This window comes from Amphiura filiformis, chromosome 12, assembly GCF_039555335.1.
Source record: "Amphiura filiformis chromosome 12, Afil_fr2py, whole genome shotgun sequence".
Classification (NCBI taxonomy): Eukaryota; Metazoa; Echinodermata; class Ophiuroidea; order Amphilepidida; family Amphiuridae; genus Amphiura; species Amphiura filiformis.
Genome location: NC_092639.1, coordinates 9705132 through 9719324, shown reverse-complemented (window position 1 = coordinate 9719324; position 14193 = coordinate 9705132). Strand labels below are relative to the sequence as shown.

The window sequence follows — 14193 nt, the reverse complement described above, 5'->3', positions numbered from 1 at the left end:
TGGAAGCTACTTTATCTTCACCAATATCAGCAGTAGATATAGATACCCCAACACCTGTCAACAATAGGGATCTACTTCATAAACACGATTGACACCAGTAGGCAATGGTAGATGGCTAACCCAGCACCAATCAGCAATAGGGCTTCACCATCATATGGATATCAGCAGTTGAAAGCTACCTTAGCATGCTTAGGAACAAGCAGCAATTAGAAACTACTTCGTCAACACCAATATCAGTAGTGGATAGCTGCATTAGCAACAATCGGCAATTGGCAGCTACCATATCAACAACAATATCAGCAGGATAGCTACCTTAGCGCCAATGCACAGTTGAAAGCTATTTCATCAACAGCAATCAGCAATATGTATCTACTTCACAGCAACAAGCAGCAATTGGTAGCTACTTCATCAACATCATCAAAAGGAAGTTACTTCATCAACACCAATATCAGCAGTAGATGGTTAACCCAGCACCAATCAGCAATTGGAAGCTACTTCATCAACACCAATATCAGTAGTAGATAGCTATCCCAGCAACAATCAGCAATTGGAAGCTACTTTATCTTCACCAATATCAGCAGTAGATAGATATCCCAACACCTGTCAACAATAGGGAGCTACTTCATAAACACAATTGACACCAGTAGGCAATGGTAGATGGCTAACCCAGCACCAATCAGCAATAGGGCTTCACCAAGATGGATATCAGCAGTTGAAAGCTACCTTAGCATGCTTAGGAACAAGCACCAATTAGAAACTACTTTAAGTAAGATTTTGATGGTAATTTTGATGGTTAGTTATCTTGTTGAATTTGATAGACTTTAGTTTGATTCACTGTGAAAGTCAATGGTAGCACTCTACGTTTGAGATTCGGTCGTGTGCGGCACCTCCTGTGTCTTTGTGCAATTGTGGGACGTCCGATGGCTTTCGCAGTGAATCACACCCAGGTTTATTTTGTACTAGTAACATTTGGATTTTGCTGTACCAAGTTTTTGTAATTTAATAAAATTTATTTTTTATCATTGTACTCTTGCAATCTATTTAATATATAAATGCAATTTTGTTGTATCTACATTTTATGCTCATTTGATTTGAAATTGTGAACCAATGTACATGTATTTTAATGATATGCATGCAATTTACTCTCTAAATTCCAAAGAGTGAAAAAGTCAATCCTCCTCGGAGTGACTCTTCGGGTCAATCGAAAAGATTGACATTTCAATCTACCAAGAGTGAAAATCACATATTTTCCTCCATACGAGTAAAATTTTCACTCTGCAAAGAGTGAAATTTCAATCTTTTTAGAGTGAAATTTTCAATCTTTTCACTGAGTGTTTCCTCAGCACAATCTCTCTCGATTGAAGTGTGTTAAAATTTAATAAACATAAATCTTTTCGATTGACCTGAAGAGTCACTCCTAGGAGGATTGACTTTTTCACTCTTTAGAATTTAGAGAGTACACAAGTGCAATTTATAAGGATTTTCTTGGTATTTTATGTGCTTTGTAATTTAAGATTAAGGCAATTTTATATTTTTCAATATTTGTATATTTTGTATAACTTTGTATCTTTGTGTATTTTAACATGTAAAGAGGTGGAAAGCAGTGCTTTGTTCACTGATCTGGGCTACCCTCTATAAAGATGCCTAAGATCATGTTCCTGAGCATGTAAGATAAGACATTTTTGGCAACATAGCCAACTGCAGTCACTTGGATCACTAGCAAACATAGAGCTATATGCATTATGCTATCTAGCTTATAGGAAATGTATTTACATTAAACAAAATGAATGACAATGTGATTAAGAGACTAATTTCATCCCATTTTAATAAACATAATCGAGTTATGCAAACTGTCAGCACTGTTATATTCAGTGTTGTCCTGTTAGATATAGGTCAACCGTAAAAGGTTCAAATCTTTCATGTGTTATTTTACACATTGTCGCTGGATGGTGCGAAGGCTTATGAAGTTTCCGACAAGGACTGAGAAGTTGCAACAAAATCTGTCTTCACAAGGTCTTGTTTTCAAGAAGTGGACTATGTATAGGTCTATATACCCATATTTTTTGCTTTTGTTTTACCAGATTTTCTTTTTTACTTTTCTTTCTTTTCTTTTTCTCTTCTTTTCTCTCTTTTTCCTTCCCTTCTGTTCTCTCTCTTTGGAGACTGGAATGGTTAGCTGCCTTTGGGCAGTAGAAACAACCCAGTTGAGATGACACACATTAAAAATAGGGGGAGCTGAGGGGAATGTGGTGATGCAAGGTGATATTAAAATATCCCAGCAAACACAAAATGTTTTGGACATCATTCGCAAAAGGTTAGAAAAGGTTGCCAGAAAACGTTTAAATGTCGGGTTATATAAAGGGCATATAATGTTTTCATAACACTCAAAAACATTCGTTGATAACCTACTGCAAATATTCTAACATAAAGTTATATAAGAATTGACAAAATATTTGGCAAAAAATGTTTGCAAAAAATATTTTACAATAACACTTTGAAAACATTTTAAAAATGTTGTTATAGTGTGTTTTCATACAAAACGTTTTTCTTAACCTTTATGTAACCTGACATTTAATGTTAATAAAACATTTTTATCTAAACCAAAACCCAAAATAGGCTATAACTATTTAAAACATTGTAAACTCATTTTTGTGTTTGCTGGGATGTTGATAGAGTGCATGGGGGAAAGGGTCCTAATAAGGGGGTCACACATGCCCCTGTCACTCCCTGTCAAGAATTGCAAAGTTAAAGACATCATGCATCCAAGATGCATTTCCTCTGTGACCCATAGTTAGAATCTGGAACATGGTTTCATGTTCATGTGAAACTTTGAAATCAAAATTGAAAACTTGGCAAGTTATCCTTTATTTTATGAACTGTACATAAGTCACTTTGTATGATATAGTCTTTCTTGTCCCAAGTTTTAAAGAGTAACACCATGTTGGATTTTATAATGTCAGATTCCAATCATGCATGCTATAACCTAATCTTGCGGAGTATATTGAAAAGTTGCAGTCATCTGCAAAATCCAAGTTATGCAGGAGCACTTATACATGGGAGATCATGCATACTGTAAGAACGTTTGAAGCCCAGATGATGAAAATCTACATTTTAAAGCGATGGAGAACAATCACAACAGAAATCAATCGATTAATGTCAAAGGCCGCAATACTATCCACAGGAATACTATCCAATCACAACATGAATTAAGGAACAATTCTAGAAACATAAAAACAATGTCAAAACAAAATTAAGCTGCAATAGATACCTATTTATTTTTCACCAAATTATTTCATGTGATGACTATTCATGAACTGAACTGACAATTCATGAATGAGAAACTCTAACATCATTGGTCAATTTAGCTCCGCGAAGCGAAAAGTAAGCTACGTGTAGCAGCTGCACATTATGATGGTTCCGGCTGACAATAGACGTGTCAGCATGTATAATTATTATTTATATTAATACACAGTGCTTTGAATGAGGGAACCTATATACAACAACAACCACTATGGTATTTTGTGTGTTCCTAGCATGATAAAATGTGTTAATTAATTTTGAATTTCAAGCGTAAATTACGGCTGTATATAGTACTACTTTACTTGCATTCAATACATATTAGTAAAAAGTAATAAAATCAAAACCAAGTAAACTTTAATTCAAGTCAATTACGTTTATTTATTCTAAGCACATACTTTTAAACAAAACAAATGCAAAGTAAATCTATATAGGAAAACCACAAATTGAAGCAAAAATGCATTTCCAAGACAAAGAGGGCGACCCTCAGAATATTCCTCGGTTCCGAAGCACAATGTTTAGATATTTCACAATACCCTCAAAACAACTGATGTATAGTCATTAACCCCTAAATGTCAAATAGAAAGCATGAACCAGCCTACCATAATAATATAGGTTGTAAACACAAAGGTTCAAACATTAACTTGTCAAGCAATTGTAAACAACAACAACAACAACACACATTAAAATAGCTCAGTGTCCTAAGATCAGATCATTGTGCTAAGTTAGTAGCTGTTAGTACATGTAAAAATAGTTGATGATTTACAGTAATGAGTACTATATGGCATTGCATGACTTCTGTTTTTTTAGTAGTTGACTGGAGACCACTAAAATAGTCTTGACAGAGATGACTAATGGCATATTGGAACACATGTGCTCCAATATATGTGATGGCAAGTACCCAGCAGACACAAAATGTTTTAGAATGTTATAACATTAAATGCCGGGTTATATGAAGTTTTTAGGATGTTTTTGTTTTGTATGCTGTGGCAATCAAGACCAAAGACTCGTACTAAGACTATGATTTCATATTACTAACATAATTTTTGGAAAACAATTTTTTAACATCTTTGAATTAGGAGCAAACTCATAGCCTATTATATAAAGAAGAAATGAACACTATGATAAAAAATACCACAAATAATATCAATAGGTCGAACAATATTGATGCAATACAAATAACATTAGGCAGAATGTGTATGTTATCACACGAGTTAGGCGCAGCCAGCAAGTGTGATAACACACTACTACATTGGTTACAAACATATATCAACTTGTACCCCTCATTAGTTCTGTGTGTTCCTGTCGTGTGCTCCCAACGATTATCATTGCTGGAGTGGATGTTATCATGAGATATCACGATTGTCAACAACAAGAATGTAGTATAATAAATAACAGGTTGGCTAAAGGTTTGTCCTTGTAGAGTGCTTTCAAACATACATGATATCAGATATATTCCCTCAACTTTCAGCACACTCTTTGAGTGAATTTCCTCCGTTCATATCACAAAACACCGCATACCAATGTATAAATTACATTAAAACATGTTGTATCCAATCTCTTCATATATGCAAGCAGGTTGGTAAATGAGGTAATGACCATTTCTTATTAGGAGGATGTGATGATAGGCATTTCTATACTGTTTCTTGTCAGTCATTTAGCCATACATGTAAATGTTATAATTACCGACAGACAAATAGGATGAGTGATCACTCATCAAATTTTGACTGACACAGATAAATTTGAACTTGTGCTGCATGAGAATTATAAAAACATAATGAGATCAAATGAGTCATGAGTGGAGCAATATCAATATTCAACTTCCACCAGCATATATCTTTGCTTTTATATGTTTTTTATTAACTTTTTTATCTATATCATTTATTTGTTTGTTATGTCCAAGTGCATGATTTTCAAGAAGTGCCTCTTTGTGGCAACAGCATTGGATTTTTTTGTCCATGCAATGATGGACTATTTGGTTGAGAAAACACCAGAAGGTGGATGTGTTCGTCCAAAGGTGCATTTGACTAAATGTATACTTTTTTTCCTTCAAATTGACAATGCCATAACTGAAGAGGGTTTGGGTAAGGGGAAGTTGGATGGAGGTTGTACAAACAGTCCTGGTCCCATGTTGGATGATGTTGTTGGTGTATTGGTTGATTGGTTGTTTGGTTGACGAAGACCTAATTGACACAATTGTGTCACCAAATATGGACCTATTTGACATAACAACCAGCTTACTTTTCAGTCTCATCCTAAAATGCACCAGAGAAATTATTGAGAGAAAAATTATGAGGATTTCTGCCTATATATTCTCTCAAATTATAAAAGAGTACAATACTTTTTCCTGGACTTTTTCAAGGTACCTGCAATGGTGAATGCAAAATAATGAAATGACACTCTTAAGCATTGAGAGTGAAATTCACTCGTAAAAATCACTTCATACTCATTCTATTAAGGAATTGGATAGCAACGTTTGCACAGTATAATTTGTGGGATTTGAGCACGTCAGACACACCAAATTGCATTTTGAATTCGAGGAATGTCCTGATGTCAAATAATTTTGATTTTTGAAAATCGTGATATAATACAAATTTTATGTCAAATTATTAAAAATGTATAAATCTAATGATATGCACTTTTAAGTGATATACACTTTAAAAGTGTATGTAGCTGGGAAAGACATCCAGCATTTGAAAATTTTGACCTTTGGTATTGAAGATATACATTTTCCCCATAAGACCAAAAATAATAATGTAGGCTTAACTAGTAACATATAGGCCTACTAGTACCGACTCTTCCTTGAACCAAGGCACTTGACATTGAATATTAAAAAGGCAAGCATGGCATAAAATACACAAGCAACAAGAAATTTAATAATCAAATTAAAAAAACTACTATAAGGATTGTAAAAATATAGTTGGTCTATTGGTTAAGTTGTAAGCAAAATGGAAAATACAATCAAAATACTACTACGAAACCAATATGATGAATACCATTGTCTTTCTTTTGTGTACTTCCTACAGGACAAATTAAAGGACTTGGATCAATCAGGGACTGAATACAGGACAAAATGTGAGGACTACAAGGCTAAACTAAATGATGCCAATGACAGGGTGAGTATCAGTCAGTATTCGCTAGTGAAGTGGTTACATAACTCCCTGGTAAATGGATCACGCACCTTTTGGTATTGGTAGTACATGCCATAGACTTTATGTTGCGATCATTTCCATCGTGGTGCTGAACTCAAATGCATGATCCAGTTGACATAGTGATTATCGGATTACAGTAACACTTTGCTGGCAAATTATGTGGTCTGATGCATTCAAAATATTTACAGTCCAACTTCTTTTATCCAATTATGATGGGAACAAAGTATTCTAAGCCAGGCTAGAATATTTTGGTAGGACTAAGCACTAGCCAGATAAATGAAAAATCCAGATAAGATGATTTATTGTAATTCTCTGTTGAATGATTGAGAGCTAATTTATTGGGGTAATTATTATAATAACCATGATAACACTCATAATTTTGGTATGATCCTGGAGGTGCCAGTCATCATTTACAAGGGATAAAGTACATTGGGATATAACAGCTCGTCAAATAATATATACCCTTATACGCTCGTATACAGGTATGTAAGCTGTTATCATTGTATTTTGTGAAAAATTTCAAAATGAAGTCCCAATTCAGTTCGGGGGCACTAGTAATTCACGGATGTCTCTGATTTCAAAGACGGGTCAGTGATTTCACATACGGGGGTCTGTGATATCACATACGTCAAGCTTTGTTGACAGCTGGGCACTCGATGCAGCACATCGGAAAGAAGCTGAGTGTGAACAAGCTTTCCTATGTTTAGCAAATATGTACCTGTGCAAAATTATAATATCTTTCTGTGCAAATGGTCCCAGAACACACTTAGATTGAAATGGTCAAAATCAAATGTTTTGAAGTAAAAAAATCCCAAGATTTTTCACAAAATTATTCCCACTATACGCTGGCACATTCACCAAAATTACTAATATTGTTTGCGACTGGGTTTTGAAACTAGGGAGTATGTGATTTATGAGACGTCTCTGAAATATGATACTGTTACGTGACATGGCGCTTCAAGAGTATTTGATATCAGAGGCGTCCGTGAATTATCAGTGCTCCTGAACTGAATTGAGCGTCATTTTGTGGACCACTTTGACACTATTGTTGTTATCATTGCATTTTGTAAAAAATATCAAAATGAAGTCGCAATTGACGTCATTTTGTGGACCACTTTGACACTATTGTTGTTATCATTGCATTTTGTAAAAACTTCAAAATGAAGTCGCAATTGACGTCATTTTGTGGACCACTTTGACACTATTGTTGTTATCATTGTATTTTGTAAAAAATATCAAAATTAAGTCGCAATTGACGTCATTTTGTGGACCACTTTGACACTATTGTTGTTATCATTGCATTTTGTAAAAAATTTCAAAATGAAGTCGCAATTGACGTCATTTTGTGGACCACTTTGACACTATTGTTGTTATCATTGTATTTTGTAAAAAATATCAAAATGAAGTCGCAATTGACGTCATTTTGTGGACCACTTTGACACTATTGTTGTTATCATTGTATTTTGTAAAAATATCAAAATGAAGTCGCAATTGACGTCATTTTGTGGACCATTTTGACACTATTGTTGTTATCATTGCATTTTGTAAAAAATATCAAAATGAAGTCGCAATTGACGTCATTTTGTGGACCACTTTGACACTATTGTTGTTATCATTGCATTTTGTAAAAAATTTCAAAATGAAGTCGCAATTGACGTCATTTTGTGGACCACTTTGACACTATTGTTGTTATCATTGTATTTTGTAAAAAATATCAAAATGAAGTCGCAATTGACGTCATTTTGTGGACCATTTTGACACTATTGTTGTTATCATTGTATTTTGTAAAAAATATCAAAATGAAGTCGCAATTGACGTCATTTTGTGGACCATTTTGACACTATTGTTGTTATCATTGCATTTTGTAAAAAATATCAAAATGAAGTCGCAATTGACGTCATTTTGTGGACCACTTTGACACTATTGTTGTTATCATTGTATTTTGTAAAAAATATCAAAATGAAGTCGCAATTGACGTCATTTTGTGGACCATTTTGACACTATTGTTGTTATCATTGCATTTTGTAAAAAATATCAAAATAAAGTCGCAATTGACGTCATTTTGTGGACCATTTTGACACTATTGTTGTTATCATTGCATTTTGTAAAAAATTTCAAAATGAAGTCGCAATTGACGTCATTTTGTGGACCACTTTGACACTATTGTTGTTATCATTGCATTTTGTAAAAAATATCAAAATGAAGTCGCAATTGAAGCCATTTTGTGGACCATTTTGACACTATTGTTGTTATCATTGTTTTAAAAACAAAAAGTGTTTTTTAGGCCTATGTGAAAAATCTAAACATTTTGCTTTGGATCTTGAAGCATCCATCGGAGCTCCATCTTTCTTTGCATCAAGGGCATAACTAACTTTATTGGTCTAAATAATGAATACTAGTATTGGCTATATCTCAAAATCAATATTCCCGACATCTGACTCATTTTACTTGAACTCATCACTTATATATTATTTGAATTAGAGCATTGCATTATGGGAAATCATGTTGCCTGTGCAGGAAACATGCCCCATAGCCCCAGGGGGGGGGGGCACTCAAGCATGTGCAATGCTTGACCAAATTTTTTTGAAACACCCCCTAAACAAGATTTACCCTACCAGCAAAATATCGCTCATTCTACAAAATCCGGTGCCAATAGCCTTTTTTCCGTTCTTTGGTCCACAAAAACTTTGTCGAGCATGTAGGGCATCAAATATGTTGTTTTTCTGGTAGAACTCAACGAGATCTACACGGACATATATAGTTTTCCATACTTTAAATGCTTTCTTCAGTCTGATTAACCCTTGCAAAGGCTCAAAAATCGCTAAAAATGCGTTTCCACTGCTCAAGTGTCACATCTAACCCTGAATATTTTCTTTGAATAAATGCGATTTCTTTACATATTTGTTGTTTTTTAATTAGATAACGCACCATCATATTGTTTATCAACATTATTTTTTAGTGATTAAAACGTCTTTGTGTAATTCTAAAATAAATTGCACTTTCCACCAAAACGCTGTGAGCTACGTTACCCTTTTTAACACACGTTATTGGAAAGAAGTAAAACAGAGGTATCAATGTAATTTGCGGTTTTTGAAAGGAAACACTCATAGGTTTTAAAATTACAGTAAAAATCGTGATGCTGTAGCATTTTTGGCATAAAAATGTTGTAAACATTGATATTTCGACCGACCATGTTAAGATTGGTGAGCTACGTTACCAGGATTCTATAGTATGCACTTGTATTAGATGTACTTCCTAATAATATGTGAAAGCTACCAGTGGTCGAACCCCATTTATATTAGAATTAACCGACATAACGTTCTAACGTTCGCAAATCACATTAAAAACATTAAAAACCAGTGAACTACGTTACTGTGAGCTACGTTACACACTTATTTACGCATCTTCAAAACTTCTATGAAATGGTGAAATCTGTTTTACATTTCACTCAAGTGATCTTTAGATTGCTTTTTATGACCTTGAATTGAGTAAAACCAGCCCATTTTGTAGTCAGTAACGTAGCTCACATTACATTGAGTTTTAGTGTTAAAAAACATCATGACTTCCTGAAAGAAAAATATGCAAGTGGTGTTGGCAATTTTTTACATCTGAAAGTAGTGATACATTTACTCTTAAATAAACAAAAAAGCAGGTATTTTTGAACAACTTTTATTTTTTCAATTTTTATAGTGGATTGGCACCGGATTTTGTAGAATTAGCGATATAGCCCCTTAATAAGGTAATTTAATATAGAATTTACCCCTAATGAATTTTTGGCTAGTTAAAATGAAAAAAATGTACCCTGGACTTGCATGATGCAGTCATGTCTACAGTAGAATTCATCTCGACCTTTGCAGGACTTAAACCCCATTAAAAGCTATTAAACCAAGATAACACTCATTGAAACAGCTCAACTGATTAAATCGGATCTTCTCTGGTTGTGCACATGTGTCTGTTTTCATGTGCGATATCGCTATAAAGCTGGTATTATAGCTTCAGTTGGGTAACCGATTATAAAGGAAACGAAAGGAAACAATGGTATGTGAGACAATGGCCTGCTTTTTGTAAACCAGCATTCTTGAAAATGAGCAACATAATGATTGTTGACTTAACACGGTTTGGAAATAATTTCTTCATATTTTTGGTGTTATCTGTCGTTTACATATCCTTCCTAAAACACAAAAGTGCGACCCTCTCCAAACACCTAAATTAGCTAAAAATTTAGGACATGTTACAAAACTATATTTTCTAGAATTTCATAGAATAGTTTAAATGTAGCTTGTACCGTTTTTTGTGGCATCCTTCAGAACGGAGCGGTCCGTTACCAATATAGCTCAATATTTTCGGTCAAATCTCCATTCAATTAACACGGGAGTTGGCTAGCTATGAGCTAGCTATGCTTTGCCCTCACTCATATTCTACTGAAAGTGCGACCCCTTCTGAACATCTAACCTAGCTGTAATTTTAGGTCATGTTAGAGAAATATATTTGCTAGAAGTTTGGAGAATAGTTTAAATATTGGCTGGTTATTTTTCACACAGTGATGTTAACTAGGCAATGCCCATATACCTATAACATACACTGTTTGTAGAGGTCACGCGTCAATGGTGAGAGCACTGTGTATTGTGTATAGGAAAACGGACAGTAACTGCAGTATGGTAATTACCAAAAATTTGAAAAAGGTATAACAAGTTTCAGAAAACCCTTATTCCTGAAAATCAATGTTTTTTAGACCCTAAATGCGTCACACGCGTAACTTGCCTTGCCTAAAAAAACACCCCCTTTTCGCCAGCGTTAGCTGGCTATCTAATTCGGAGATCGTCTTTGTTTGCTAAAGAGATTACGGGGTACTAGCATTGGTTTGAATTACTTTGCGGAACTTTTTATGGTGAAAACATATAATAGACCTGTTATTGGATTTGTAAGAAAATGAAAGTATGTTTTGCCGTTTCAACGAATGAAAACGAGTGAGAATTTCAAAAGTTATGGTTTGAAGGAAATATGACATTAAAAGTTCATGCCAGGCCTATAATAGTTTCCACAGCATATCAACGAAAGAAAATTATAGAATCCTTGTTATCAGGCGTTCTTAGATTTACATTTGCAGACCTCCTGGAGATCAGCACAGCATGAGATGTGAGTGTATTGATAACATGATTAAAACCTTTATGGACGTAAAAGTCAAAGTAAAAATATCCTATATCCTGTATCGTTTTATGGATAAAAATGACTCAAAATGTCATTTATGAAAGAATTTATATCTTAAACATCAGTTTTGTCTTTTCAACGGGAAAAATTCGATGCAATTTCAGGGCCTATTTTTGATATGGGTATAATTTATATACATGTAGGCCTATTATAATTGAACAATATCAGTCTTTATACATTTTATAATGTGCTATATTAAGTATAAATTGCTAATTAATATAAAATTAATGTGCATGTATAAGGCAAGTAGGATGGCAGTTTTTAGCCAATTAACTAAAAACTGCATTTCTTTATATTAATAATGAGCTAAGGGTAGCCTAAAAGGCAGAAAAGACAAAAAGACAGAGCTGTCATGTGGACTGTCATGAAACATGATGGATCATAAAAAAGAGTGATCCTAAAAATGCCACCACCCAAACTAATTACAAGGCATCTTCTGCATTGAAGCTGGCTTTCCCTTTAAAGGGAATTTTTATTACTTATTCTTTTGGTCACACATGCGTACAGACTATACAGACCATTTATGTGAGTGGCCCCCTGGAAACATGCTGCCTGGTCAACCAGTGTTGCCTGGCAAGGCAGTCAGACTGGACTGGAATCACGGAATAGGCCTGGAAGCGGCGCTAGAAATTAGCATGAAGCCGCATTCATATGTAAATAGCGTATTGTTATTTAAATTTGCGCCCAGACGTATTGAGGGCGACAGTCATGTTATCCAGACAGAGAATGTCTTGATGCGCCAGGCATGTCAAATTGCTGAGTGAATGTGTATAAATCCCCTTTCTGTATAGGGAATAAGCTAGTATATTTCGTGTTCCAGTTTGTTATAACAAAAAAATAAGTATTATATTAAATATATTAAGTGTATAAACTTTGAAATTGACGTGAATTTGAAATGCAGAGCTCCAAATCTAGCTAAATCGTGTAGTGTGAAATTATGCTGTGTGACCCCCTCTGCGTGGTAGAATTATATTCATAAAACATTGAATTTAACATATAATATGGGCAGCCAACCACGATTTATCAGCATTTAAAAGATATATTAATTAACAAAGATAAATAATCAATAGTACAAATGACAATTTAACTAGTAAACAAGTCTGAAATCTTAAAATGTTGCCACGTGATTGCCCGAACACGTGATATGTCTACATGTGACCATTATTCAGATTTACCGAAGTATTTAGAGTATGGTGCACGGCTTGCAGGCAACTGTGTATTTCTTTACCTCCGTATAAAATCAATAATTCATCCTGGGAGCCAAGTAACATTCTGTCTGCTTAGTGCAGTTTGGTATTTTATTTTACTTGAGAGCATATAGAAATACATAAAGACGAATAAGGCGCCATGATGGAAAGCTATGGAAGGTCAGGTCGGGTATCAAAGGTTATTTTAACTTCAAATACTACTTGTGTTTCACACCTTGCCTCTGTCACGTATTTCCTTCATATTATTGACCTCAAGTCCTAATTTTGACTTTGCTATTGCAAAATGTCATTTCATATCAAATTAGTAGACTTTCTTTGAAAAAACATATCACTGGTGCCCGATGGGAATATCCGTCCGCCATTTCATTAAACTGGACCGTTTTCGCCTGGTTTGTGCCCAGATGTATTGGGGGGCGCTATACTCTCATTGAACAGGCAAAGTTCGCAAAACTAACAACGTTGTTATTTGCCAATATCAATTAACATGATCCAAGGGGTCGAACATGAATTATTCATAACGGATCGATAACTGGCCTCACTTTCTAGCTAGTAAACCAGCGGAATTTTTCATAGGTTTTGCGTTGCTAATAGAACAACCGTGAATTTAGTGTCACCCCCTTGCTGGAATGGCCAAGTTACTTTGTAAGGTCTTTCACATGGATGTAGGTAGGTTGAGCATAAAGCTTAAGTAGCAACATTTCTTCTGTTACCATGGGAATGGTAAGTTGATAAAATCAGCACATGCTAATGTCAGGGGATTTGAACTTCAACTTGGACAGATAACATTTTAATCCCAAGGAATTACTGGCCTGCTGACCTTCAAAGTGCACATCAATCCTACTACATTTAACATGGTATTTGAGGCCTTTGGACGTGCTCTATGCATGTTTAAACAGACTAATTGAGTAGGGCAAAGAACACTGATCAATACGCCTTTTGTTTGAAGCTAATTGGACATACAGTTTCATATCAATTTGTAAGCGCTCTTTAGCAATGTCTGATTGGATGAAGGGAACACTTGAGGTTTTGATAAAAACAATCACAGATGCCTATTTTCCACTATATCTCACACAGCTCAGCTCTTATGATGCTATGCACTCAACCGTGTAGTATAATCACAGACTGCGAGAGGCTAGACTAGTTGTGCTTGGAAATATCTGTGTATTCGGGTGTATTGAGGTAGAAACTGCGAGATGCATTTATGAGAGAATCGTTTTTGTAGTCAAACCTTTTCATATGTTATATACACATTTTAAGTTTACTGTTTTTATCAATAATCAATACAGTTAATGAGCTATAATATGACATGAAAGTGCTCATTTTTTTGG

General features: G+C 34.7%; 1 protein-coding gene across 1 annotated transcript in view; it reads left to right on the top strand.

The window, feature by feature from the left end:
• The window catches only part of LOC140165760 (uncharacterized), a 193124-nt gene that overhangs the window by 59588 nt on the left and 119343 nt on the right, over positions 1 to 14193 (top strand). The window contains exon 3 of the mRNA XM_072189081.1: positions 6324 to 6413. Coding sequence (XP_072045182.1) covers positions 6324 to 6413 — 90 coding nt within the window. The remainder of the gene's footprint in view (positions 1 to 6323; positions 6414 to 14193) is intronic.